The sequence below is a fragment of the Anolis sagrei genome, chromosome Y, assembly GCF_037176765.1.
Source record: "Anolis sagrei isolate rAnoSag1 chromosome Y, rAnoSag1.mat, whole genome shotgun sequence".
Taxonomy (NCBI): Eukaryota; Metazoa; Chordata; class Lepidosauria; order Squamata; family Dactyloidae; genus Anolis; species Anolis sagrei.
Genome location: NC_090035.1, coordinates 43,935,904 through 43,948,944, shown reverse-complemented (window position 1 = coordinate 43,948,944; position 13,041 = coordinate 43,935,904). Strand labels below are relative to the sequence as shown.

Sequence of the window (13,041 nt, the reverse complement as noted above, 5' to 3'; positions counted from 1 at the left end):
TTTCCTAGACGACACCAACTACCTAGATCAGTCACAGTCTGGTTTCAGGCCTGGTCATGGTACCGAGACAGCCTTGGTCGCCTTGGTGGATGACCTCCGCAGAGAGCTGGACAGGGGGAGTGTGACTCTGCTGGTTCTCTTGGACATCTCAGCGGCTTTCGATACCATCGATCATGGTATCCTTCTGGGTCGTCTGTCTGGGATGGGCCTTGGGGGCACGGTCTTGTCGTGGCTCCAGTCCTTCCTGGAGGGACGAACTCAGATGATGAAGCTGGGAGACGCCTGCTCTGACCCCTGGCCTTTGACCTGTGGGGTCCCGCAAGGCTCCATTTTGTCGCCCATGCTTTTTAACATCTATATGAAACCGCTGGGAGAGGTCATCCGGAGTTTTGGAGTTGGGTGCCATCTCTACGCGGATGACACACAACTCTACTACTCCTTTCCACCTAATTCCAAGGAGGCTTCTCAGGTGCTAGACGAGTGCCTGGCCACTGTGTCGATCTGGATGAGGGGGAACAAGCTGAAGATCAATCCCGACAAGACAGAGGTCCTCCTGGTCGATCGTAAACCGGATCGGGGTATAGGGTGGTTACCTGTGCTGGACGGGGTTACACTCCCCCTAAAGCCACAGGTCCGCAGTTTGGGTGTCCTCTTGGATTCTTCGCTCACACTTGAGGCTCAGGTGTCGGCGGTATCCGGGAGGGCCTTTGCGCAACTGAGACTTGTGCGCCAACTGCGACCATACCTCGTGAAGGCTGATCTGGCCGGGATGGTCCACGCCTTGGTCACCTCTAGAATGGATTACTGCAATGCGCTCTACGTGGGGCTGCCCTTGAAGACGGCTCGGAAACTGCAATTGGTCCAGCGGGCAGCAACCTGGATGCTAACTGGAGCTCATTATCAAGAGAGGTCTACCCCTCTGTTTAAGGAGCTCCACTGGCTGCCATTTATTTTCCGAGCCCAATTCAAGGTGCAGGTGCTCACCTACAAAGCCCTAAACGGTTTGGGACCACCCTACCTGCGTGACCGCATCTCCATCTACGAACCCACACGCCCGCTTCGATCATCTGGGGAGGCCCTGCTCGTGATCCCACCTACGTCGCAAGCATGCTTGGTGGGGACACGGGACAGGGCCTTCTCCGTGGCGGCCCCCCGACTCTGGAACGCCCTTCCATAAGATCTCCGACAGGCCCCTACACTAGCAGTTTTCAGAAGGAACTTGAAAACTTGGCTGTTCCGTTGTGCCTTCTCGGATTAGGAATCCCCATCCCAAGTCCTAGTAGCACTTTAGCACAATTAACATCGCTGCACACCGCACTTTTAATTCCTCCTGCCATTTCAGCACTTTTAACCCTGTACCCCTTTACGCCGGCCGAACCAGTTTTAATATGTCTTGGATGTATTGTCATTGCGGTTTTGCTGTTTTGCTTAATTGTTGATTTGCTTTGTTATTGCTATGTTATGTTCTCTATTGTATTGTGTTTTGTGGCTTCGGCCTGTGTAAGCTGCATCGAGTCCTTCGGGAGATGCTCGCGGGGTACAAATAAAGTTAATAACAAAAATAATAATTATAGTTCACCTACAATCAAAAAGCATTCTTAACCCCACCTTCAAGGGACTCACTGGCACAACCCCCCCCCCCCCCTCCAACTTCACACACTCTCTCGCCTCTACATGCGCATCACGCTGCCATGCACCAAGCACGCCTTCTCTCCCCTCTCCACTTGGAGTCTCAAAAACAGCCCTCCCCTTGGCTGAGAGGCTGGCCAATCACAGCAGAGGAAGGCTTTTGGCAGGAGGATTTGCCATCTGTTTCCATAAAGGAAGAGAAGGACAGGTGGAGAGATCTTCAGCCTTCTCTTCCAAAGGGGTTACTGATAGCATCGGAAATACGTGTTTTCTTGTGGTGTTTGGCGACCCCACTGAAACCCCCTCACGACCCCTCCCCCAGGGGTCCCGACCCCCCAGTTGAGAAACACTGAGTTACATTGACCTTGTCAGGATACGTCTCACTTAAAATGGAGGGAGGGGCCAGCCAGACGCACAGGTACATTATGTATTATGGAAGAAGCAGTCATTAGTCTGAGAATATAGTACTTTTGAAAATAGTTAAATCACTTTGAATGAATTTTTATACTTGGAGAGGATAAGCATATTTTCTATATTGTAGACCAGGGTTTCTCAACCTGGAGGTCCCGACCCCTATGGGGGCCGTTAGGTCATTTCTGAGGGGTTGCCTCCTCCTCCTTTGGCCCCTTCCCCCTCCCCCGCAATGGCTGACTGGCTTATCTGGAGCCCCCGGTCAAAAAGAGCCACACAAAACATTGATTACTGCAATTCATCCTCTTTTTCCTCCTCTCGGCCCTTCAGCATGTGAAAAGATCCCTGGAGGCGCCCCCCCCCCTTTGCAGGATCTCGCTGCCTCTTCTTCTCCCTCCCTCCCTCCCTCCCTCCCTCCCTCCCTTCCTTCCTTCCTTCCTTCCTTTCTTTCCTCCCTCCCAGGAGCCTGTGCGTCTGGCCGGCCCCTCCCTCCATTCAGACCTCCTCTCCTCGCTGGCCCTCTTCACCCACGAGGGAGAGAGCAGCAACAGCAGCACGTGCCTCTTCCTTCTGCGTCCAAGCGCTGCCTGACCCCACTAATTCTCAAATTTTGGGGTGTCAGGTATTTATAAAAAATTTGGTCCAGATCCCTCATTGTTAGAGTCCACAATTCTCTCTGGATATAAGTGAACTTCAACTCTAAAACTCTGGTCAATGCTCACCAAACCCATCCAGTGAATTCAGGAGACTACTACTATTATTCGTAGTATTAGTATTATTATTTGGAGCAGAAAGGATGGGAGAGCCTGTCATAAGCTTTATTTACTGTTATTATCATTATCATTAAACAGAGGCTGGATGGCCATCTGTCAGGAGTGATTTGAATGCAATATTCCTGCTTCTTGGCAGGGAGTTGGACTGGATGGCCCATGAGGTCCCTTCTAACTCTTTGATTCTATTATTATTGTTATTGCTCCTGTAGTAATTCTATCTCCCTGTCTGGCAGAAAGAAGGGGGCTGGGCTGGATGTCCTTTAGGTTCCCTTCCACCTGTCTGAGTCTTACAATAATAACAATAACAACAATAATAATGTATAATAATATAATAGTAATTCTACCTTCCAGCCTGGCAGAAAGAAGGGGGCAGGAATACATCGCCTTTGGGGTTCCCTTCCAACTACCTTAGTCTAATAATAATTATTATTATAACAACAACAACAACAACAACAACAACAATATAATAATGAAGGAGCCTCGGGACCCTTCCAAACAGGTCCTATATCCCAAGATCTGATCCGAGGTTTTCTGTTTATCCCAGATTATCTGGCAGTGCAGACTCATATAATCCAGTTCAAAGCAGATAATCTGGGATCATATCCTGGGATATAGGGCCCATCTGGATGGGCCCCAGGATGAACCTAGCACTGGATTTTCTTGGCAAGATGTCTTCAGAAGGAGGCTGCCTTTGCCTTCTTTGAGGTCATCCAGTGGCACTCCATTTCCATTTATTAGAATCCAAGTCTCCAGACTCCTAGTCCAAAACACATGCACATACTTAATTAATTAATTAATTAATTTCACATATTTGTATCCTGTGTAATGTATAATGATGATGATGATGAAGAAAAAGAAGATTATGTATAATAATAGAATAGTAATTCTATCTTCCTGCCTGGCAGAAAGATGGGGGCTGGATTTGGGGTTTCCTTCCAACTGAGTTTTATAATAATAATAATATTAATCTTATTATTAATAATAATAGTAGTAGTAGTCTTCTGGAGTGATTGCAGAAGCAAAAAAAACCCCTTCCAGTATTTTCTGTTGGTCATGGGAAGCATGACAAGTTCGGTTCAATTCAATCATTTGTGGAGTTCAGAATGCTCTGATTGTAGGTGAACTATAAATCCAAGCACTACAACTCCCAAATGTCAAGGTCTATTTTCCCAAAGCTCCACCAGTGTTCACATTGGGGCATATTGAGTATTCTTGCCAAGTTTGGTCCAGATCCATCACTGTTTGAGTCCATAGTGATTTCTGGATGTAGGTGAAGTACAACTCCAAAACCAAAGGTTAATTCCACCAAACCCTTCCAGTATTTTCTGTTGGTCATGGGAGTTCTGTGTGCCAAATTTGGTTCAATATCATCATTGGTGGATGATTGTAGGTGAATTATCACTCCAAGCATTACAACTCCCAAATGTCAAGGTCTTTGTTGTTGTTCATTCATTCAGTCGTCTCCAACTCTTCGTGACCTCATGGACCAGCCCACACCAGAGCTCCCTGTCGGCCGTCACCACCCCCAGCTCCTTCAAGGTCAGTCCAGTAACTTCAAGGATGCCATCTTGCCCTTGGTTGGCCCCTCTTCCTTTTATCTTCCACTTTACCCAGCATAATTGTCTTCTCTAGGCTTTGCTGTCTCCTCATGATGTGGCCAAAGTACTTCAACTTTGTCTCTAGTATCCTTCCCTCCAATGAGCAGTCAGGCTTTATTTCCTGGAGGATGGACTGGTTGGATCTTCGCACAGTCCAAGGCACTCTCAGAACTTTCCTCCAACACCACAGTTCAAAAGCATCTATCTTCCTTCGCTCAGCCTTCCCTAAGGTCCAGCTCTCAAATCCGTAGGTTACTACAGGGAATACCATGGCTTTGACTATGCGGATATTTGTTGCCAGTGTGATGTCTCTACTCTTTACTATTTTATCGAGATTGGACATTGCTCTCCTCCCAAGAAGCGTCTTCTGATTTCCTGGCCACAGTCTGCATCTGCAGTAATCTTTGCACCTAGAAATACAAAGTCTGTCACGGCCTCCACATTTTCTCCCTCTATTTTCCAGTTGTCAATAATCTTGGGGGTTTTTTTATGTTTAGCTGCAACCCAGCTTTTGCGCTTTCTTCTTTCACCTTGATTAGAAGGCTCCTCAGCTCCTCCTCGCTTTTGGCCATCAGAGTGGTGTCATCTGCATATCTGAGGTTGTTAATGTTTCTTCCAGCAATTTTCACCCCAGCTTTGCATTTATCAAGCACCGCACATCGCATGATGTGTTCTGCATACAAGTTAAAAAGGTTGGGTGAGAGTATGCAGCCTTGCCGTACGCCTTTCCCAATCTTGAACCAGTCTGTTGTTCCGTGGTCAGTTCTTACTGTTGCTACTTGATCCTTGTACAGATTCCTCAGGAGAGAGACAAGGTGGCTTGGTATGCCCATCCCACCAAGAACTTGCCACCAAGAACTTGTTATGATCCACACAATCGAAGGCTTTAGAATAGTCAATGAAGCACAAATAGATGTTTTTCTGAAACTCCCTGCCTTTCTCCATTATCCAATGGATATTGGCAATCTGGTCTCTCGTTCCTCTGCCTTTTCTAAACCCACCTTGAATATCTGGCAACTCTCTCTCCATGTCTTGCTGGAGTCTTCCTTGCAGGATCTTGAGCATTACCTTATTGGCATGAGAAATAAGGGCCACTGTACGGAAGTCTTTCGCATTTCCCTTTTTTGGTATGGGGATATAAGTTGATTTTTTCTAGTCTGATGGCCATTTTTGTGTTTTCTATATTTGCTGGCATATGGCATGCATCACCTTGACAGCATCATCTTTTAAGATTTTAAACAGCTGGGATCCCGTCGTCTCCTGCTGCCTTGTTAGCAATGCTTCTTAAGGCCCATTCAACCTTACTCCTCAGGATGTCTGGTTCTAATTCATTCACCACACCGTCAAAACTATCCTCAATATTATTATCCTTCCTATACAGATCTTCTGTATAGTCTCACCACCTTCTCTTGATCTCTTCAGCTTCTGTTAGGTCCCTGCCATCTTTGTTTCTTATCATGCCATTTTTTGCCTGAAATTTACCTCCAATGTTTCTAATTTTCTGGAAGAGGTCTCTTGTCCTTCCTATTCTGTTGTCTTCTTCCACTTCCATGCATTGCTTATTTAAAAATAGTTCCTTATCTCTTCTGGCTAACCTCTGGAATTGCGTGTTTAACTGGGCATATCTCCCCTTATCACTGTTTCCTTTTGCTTTCCTCCTTTCTTGGGCTACTTCTAGTGTCTCAGCAGACAACCATTTTGCCTTCTTGGTTTTCTTTTTCTTTGGGACGTACTTTGTTGCCACCTTCTGAACAATGTCGCGGACTTCTGTCCATAGTTCTTCTGGGAGTCTGTTTACTAAATCTAGTCCTTCAAATCTGTTCTTCACTTCCACTGTATATTCGCTAGGAATGTTAGTGAGATCAAATCTAACTGGTCTATGTATTTTCCCTGATCTCTTTAGTTTTATTCTAAACTGAGCAATAAGAAGTTCGTGATCTGAGCTACAGTCAGCCCCAGATCTTGTTTTCATCGATTGGATGGATGTCCGCCACCTTTGGCTGCAAAGGATGTAGTCAATCTGATTTCGGTGTTGACCATCTGGTGAGGTCTATGTATAAAGCCGTCTTTTAGGTTGTTGGAAGAGAGTATTCTTTATACAGCGAGTTTTCCTGGCAAAATTCTATCAGCCTGCATCCTGCTTCATTTTGTTCTCCCAGACCATGCTTGCCTGTGATCCCAGTTGTCATTTGACTTCCCTCCTTGGCATTCCAGTCTCCTGTAATGAAAATAATGTCTCTTTTTGGTGTACTATCCAGTAGGTCCTGCAGATCCTCATAGAACTGATCTATTTCTGCTTCTTCAGCAGCTATGGTTGGGGCATATATTTAGATCACTGTAATGTTGAAAGGCTTTCTTTGCACTCAAATTGAGATCATTCTGTCATTTTTTGGGTTGTATCCAAGCACTGCTTTAGCAAATTTCTTATTAATTATGAAGGCTACTCCATTTCTTCGATGTTCCTCTTCTCCGCAATAGTAGATCTGGTGGTCATCTGATGTGAAGTGGCCCATTCCAGTCCATTTCAGTTCGCTGACCCCCAGAATGTCTATCTTTAGTCTTGACATCTCACCAATAACAACATCCAATTTGCCCTGGCTTATAGATCTTACATTCCAGGTTCCTATGGTGTGTTGATCTTTAGAGCATCGGATTCGTTGTTCACCTCCCAAATGTCAAGGTCTATTTTCCCCAAACTCCCATCAGTGTTCAAATTTGGGCATATTGAGTATTTGTGCCAAGTTTGGTCCAGATCCATAGTGGTTTGGGTTCACAGTGCTCCCCTAAATCCCTGTGAATTCCTCCCAAACCCCTCCAGTATTTTCTGTTTGCCATGGCCAATCTGTGTGCCAAGTTTTATGGGGGACTTACATTACAATTCATAACAGTATTTATTTACTTATTTATTTATTTAAGACATGTATATCCCGTCCTTCTCATCCTTGGGGGGGGGGGGGGGGGGGGTCTCAGGGAGGCTTATAGTGGTTATAATGGTTACCCCGGTAACCATTAGATGCCAACAACAATAATAAAAAAGTCAGATAAACATTAACTAAAACATCGTCATAAGTTAAAAGACCATTTAAAAGGGACAGTAGCAAAATGACAGTTATGAATTAGCAAAAAAATAATAATTTTATGGTTGGGGTCATCACTACATGAAGAACTGTATTTAGGGGTCGCGGCATTAGGAAGGTTGAGAACCACTGTTGTAGACCAAGCCACTCCTCAATCCTGAATCCATAAATTCTAGTAATTCACATCTGTGCTAACTTCTATCTAGTCAGTGGAATGCCACTTAAATTGGTTCATTATGTTGCTTTATTCATGACCTTATGGACATTCATAGTGCAGGTCAAATAAGGGACATTGCATCTCTGTGCAGATAACTTTGCGGAATTTTATTTCCATTTTATTTCACCCTTAACCTGTTCATATTTGTATCTCTTTATACCTAAAATTCAAAAATATATCCAAACATTCTTGGATTGGGTGCAATAGGAAAATAATGGTTCTGCTGTCTGTGCCCCTGTTTGTAAGATTTCACCTCACTTTTCTGTCCATGTGACTATTAGATTTTGAAAATGTTCAGTTATTGTGCACATGGATTAGTGATAAAGCTTCACCGGAAACACCTTTTCCCCACGCTAACAGGAGCAGTTTCCCTTTCCTAGGGGTAGGTTTCCTCTCACTTCTTGTTATCTAACCCTTTTGTAACTAGGAGTCAGATGTAAGTCAGATGCTTCTAACTCGGTGACAGCCTGTGTGTTGTTTTGAATGTTCAAACTCAGAGATTAGTGGCTAATACAAACAAAAGTTAATGACAACAGGCCAGGGTGAAACGTATTTCCATAATAATATTTCACCAAATCATAGTTCTCCAGGCCTGAATGTTACGGGAAACTTTGACTACTGTCTGTAATGCGTATGTCTAGAAATATTTGAAAATTTGAAATATATGTGGATTTCTTGAATGAATGCCTTGGCAGGAAAATTGTGGTACTTTCCTCTTAGTAGAATGACCCTATAATTTTAAATGCTTAGTTGTTTTTTTTAATTGCTTGTAATGTATTATATTTCGATTGCTGTTGATTTTGTATTGTATTTTAACATGTTGGAAGCTGCTTGGGGTCCCTTTATGGGAGAAAAGCAGCATATAAATAAAAACAACCTTCATCATCATCATCATCACCAGGCATGGGCAAACTTTGGGCCTCCCTCCAGGTGTTTTGGACTTCAACTCCCACAATTTGAACCTCAGACCCTTTCCTTTTCCCCCTCAGCCACTTAAGCCTGAGGTTGTTAGGAATCGTGGAAGTTGAATTCTAAAACACCTGGAGGGAGGCCCAACGTTTGCCCATGCCTGCTCTAAACTTATCCATGGATCCTATCAAAACGAGCCCTGGGTTTATACGTGGAGTTGACTTACATATGAGTCCACAATTAAAAACACAATAACTATTCTAATCTAATAAACCAATTAAAAACAGCAGGGTATAAAAGCATGATTTGGAAAATAATATAATGAAATTGATGGATTTGGAATTATGTGCAATGACTTCTGGAATGGCCTGGATTATGATTGCGGATAGCGTGGTTTATGATAGTAATTGTAATGTTTTTAAATGTTTTAATGTATTTTAACTTTGATTTTAATTTTTAATTTAAGTGTTTATTTTAATTGTATATTATTTTTAAGGCATTTATTTGTTGCCTATATTGTAAGCTGCCTAGAGTCCCCTTCGGGGTTGAGAGAGGTGGGATATAAATATAGTAAATAAATAAATAAATAAAAATATGGTAAATTGAAAGAATTTTTTTAAAAACCAGCATGTGTTCTGTTTTGGTGATAGCTCTTTTGTGTGTGTGTGTGTGTTCACAGCTGTTAAAACCTCTTTTATCCAATTCCTGACAAGACATGTTATTTTCCATTTTTTAAAAAACCTTACCCCAGTAGGTCTCACCAATGGAAGTGGGCGTTATATCTCTGCTGCTCCTGGAGCGGAAGCCAAGTACCGGAGCACGAGCAGTGCTTCCAGTCTCTTCAGCCCCAGCAACACACTGTTTCCTTCCTCGCGTTTACGTTATGGCATGTCTGATGTCATGCCCTCTGGTCGCAGCAGGCTGCTTGAGGACTTTCGGAATAACCGGTATCCAAACCTACAGCTCAGAGAAATTGCTGGGCATATCATGGAGTTCTCCCAGGACCAACATGGATCTAGGTAAGATGATAAAACTAAGATAAAGCTACAGAATTGATCTTCGATATGTCTCTTAAAAATCAATGTAAGTTCCTAAGAACTGTAAAGTGCAATAGTATAAATATCTTAATCAACCAATATGTCACTGTGAATGTAATTTCGAAACCAACTTTCATATTTGAATTCTTAGAAGACTGTAATATGCATGACAGAAACAGTGACTAATATGTTCTGACTCAAGAGGCCTACATAAAGAGTATAATGAGTTCTATGGGTGTATCTGCATGGCAGAAGTTGCAGTTTGACATAACTTTAAAGGCCATGGCATACTGAGATCTGTGGCATGGTGAGGCACCAGCACTCTTTGGCTAAAGATCTTGTACAATTATAACTGCCCTGATTCCATAGCCTGGAACAACACTGTCTACTTCTGGGAATCACAATTCAAAAAGAGTGCTGACAAGCTGGAATGTGTCCAGAGAACATCATTATCAAAGGCCTGGAAGCCAAGTCTTGTGAGGAATGGGAGTTAGTATGTCTTGCTTGAAGAAGAGAAGGTTGAGAGGAGACAAGATAGTCACATTTAGCTATTTGAAAGGATGCCACTTTGAGAAGAGGGCAAGCTTGTTGTCCATTGCCCTAGAGCAGTGGTTCTCAACCTAGGGTCCCCAGATGTTTTTGGCCTACAACTCCCAGAAATCCCAGCCAATTTACCAGCTGTGAGGATTTCTGAGAGTTGAAGGCCAAAAACATCTGGGGACCCCAGGTTGAGAACCACTGCCCTAGAGCAATGGTTCCCAACCTTTGGTCTTCCAGGTGTTTTTGGACTTGAACTCCCACATCATTCCTAACAGCTGGTAAGCTGGCTGGGATTTCTGAGAGTTGAAGTTTAAAACTCGTGGAAGGCCAAAGGTTGGGAATCACTGTTCTAGAGAAGAGGACAGGGAGCAATACATTCAAATTGCAGGAAAAGATATTCCACCTAATAATTATGTAGAATTACCACTTTGATAGTGGTAAGTAAGAGCTGTTTGACAGTGGAATGTGCTTCCTCAAAATGTGCAGGAGTACTCTTCTCTGGAAGTTTTTAAACAGAGGTTTAATGGCTATCTGTTGGAAGTCGTTTGATTGTGTTTTCCTGCATGGCATCATGGAGTTGTACTGGATGGCCCTTGCAGTCTCTTCTAACTGTGATTCTTATTACCACTAGAGATTTTTAGTTTTAGATCTGTTGTTGGGTTTCTTGAAGTCATTTCTGATTTAAAGTGACCCTCTCATTGTGTTTTCTTGGCAAGATTTGTTCAGCTAGGTTTGCCTTGCCTTCCACTGAGGCTGGGAGTGCAGCTTGCCCAAGACCATCTTGTGTATTTCCATGGACAAGGATGCAGTGCTTGTATTTTTGCCAGAGAAGCACCGAGTCTCATGTGGTGTTGTCTTCCTTATCAGAAGGTGAACAAGTAGTACCATTTGGCAGTAACTCTGTTTATACTCAGGGACAGAAAAACCTTCCTTGTGGTCATCATAGGTCACATAAGATTTATTTGCCTTAACCTTCTGCCAAAACAGTCTTGCAAAAGGATGCCCTCGAGATGTGCTCTACATCTGTAGTGGGCATGCTGACTGGGGTTCATGGCTTATGAATCCAACACTGAGAAGTATCGGGTTGGGAAGCAAGAATATACTTAAAACTTTTTAAAAGATGTGTTGTAGATACACAGGGGGAATTTTAGAGGCAGTTGGCTTCATTTGTTCAGCTCTTCAATTCGGGGGAAACAAAACCCAATCTTTTACAATGGAAATACTTACAGGTTTATCCAACTTAAACTGGAACGCGCCACCCCAGCTGAACGGCAGCTTGTCTTTAATGAAATCCTGCAGGCAGCTTATCAGCTGATGGTTGATGTATTCGGAAACTATGTCATCCAGAAGTTTTTTGAGGTAAGTTTTATTTGCGTTGTTCACTGTTTCTAAATCTCATTTTTGTTTCCTGATTTTTAAGAAGACTTGCATTTTAAATTGGTAGTATAATATTTGCTTTCTGGGATTATAAAGAATGTCTTTTTTTGCTTTCTAGTTTGGTAGCCTGGATCAAAAACTGGCCTTGGCAGAACGTATTCGTGGCCATGTCCTATCTTTGGCTTTGCAAATGTATGGCTGTAGAGTTATACAGAAGGCCCTGGAGTTTATCCCTCCAGACCAGCAGGTAATTGTAAGTTTCCACTTTAGTTTACTTCTTGATGTCACATGCTCTTTTCTGTGTTGCTTCAAATTAAATTACATTGTGTTTTGTCTTTGTGAATTTCCTTTAGTCTGTATGGTCTGTGTGTTCTGTTGTGAACATGCAAATAGTGATACACCTTAGGGGGAAACTGAACCAGGTATACTTGTCTAAGAGAGTGAGTTTCCTGATTTGTAATTTCAGCATCCAGGACACAAAAGCATCTCTTGCGTTGTCTAGCCAAAGGGATATTCTAATAATTTGCTAAGAAGTTTCTACTCTCTTGTGTTTGGGAGATATAAAGGAAATAAAACAAACCTTCTCCTTACTATCTTTGAGAATGCTTGATTCATAAAGCTGGAAGTATTCCTTGAGTTTTCAGGGGACCAGGTTAGTAGTAGAACCACATAGTTTTCATATAGAAGGTCCACTTCAATTGGTGGCATCTTTAGTTTAAAGCACGAGGGAGCAAATGATGGAACAGTCATCTGCTTGAGACGTCAGAGTATCATTGCTATACAAAATGGACAGTACTGGCCCTGATTAACAAATATTGTGAACTGGTATCAAGCAGCTATCTGATTTCTTGAAGCCCTATGATGCTTGCCAGCTGTGATTCTGGTGGTGCTTTCTCTCTCTTTCCCTCATCCCCATAGAATGAGATGGTCCGAGAACTAGATGGCCATGTGCTGAAGTGTGTAAAAGACCAGAATGGGAACCATGTTGTGCAGAAGTGCATTGAATGTGTGCAGCCCCAATCATTGCAGTTTATCATCGATGCATTTAAAGGGCAGGTAAATGTGCTTGTTTATGCCAGGCAAGAAGGGGTATTGTCTAAAACAGGGGTCCTCAAACTAAGGCCTGGGGGCCGGATACGGGGTCAACCTAAGTCTGAAATGACTTGAAAGCACACAACAACAACAACAACAAAACCGCATTGAGTCACCTATTATAGGTTGAGAAACGCGGTATAGAAATAAAGCAAATAAATAAATAAAAAACAACAATCCTATCTCATCAGCCAAAAGGAGGCCCACACTTCCCATTAAAATGCTAATAAATTTATATTTGTTAAAATTGTTCTTCATTTTAATTATAGTATTGTTTTAAAGTGTTTTTTGCACTACAAATAAGATATGTGCAGTGAGCATAGGAATTCATTCATTTTTTTCCAAATTATAATTTGGTGACAGTCCCAGGTGACAGTCCCT

At 42.9% G+C, this 13,041-nt stretch overlaps 1 protein-coding gene across 9 annotated transcripts in view; it reads left to right on the top strand.

Moving 5' to 3' along the window:
- LOC137095687 (pumilio homolog 1-like) overlaps window positions 1-13,041 on the top strand; it is a 215,044-nt gene that overhangs the window by 157,361 nt on the left and 44,642 nt on the right. For 5 of the 9 annotated variants that reach the window (XM_067462472.1, XM_067462473.1, XM_067462469.1 and 2 more), the window contains 4 exons: window positions 9,366-9,633; window positions 11,421-11,550; window positions 11,687-11,821; window positions 12,487-12,624. In XM_067462472.1, coding sequence (XP_067318573.1) covers window positions 9,366-9,633; window positions 11,421-11,550; window positions 11,687-11,821; window positions 12,487-12,624 — 671 coding nt within the window. The remainder of the gene's footprint in view (window positions 1-9,365; window positions 9,634-11,420; window positions 11,551-11,686; window positions 11,822-12,486; window positions 12,625-13,041) is intronic. The other 4 variants (XM_067462471.1, XM_067462470.1, XM_067462467.1 and 1 more) reach the window with 2 other exon arrangements.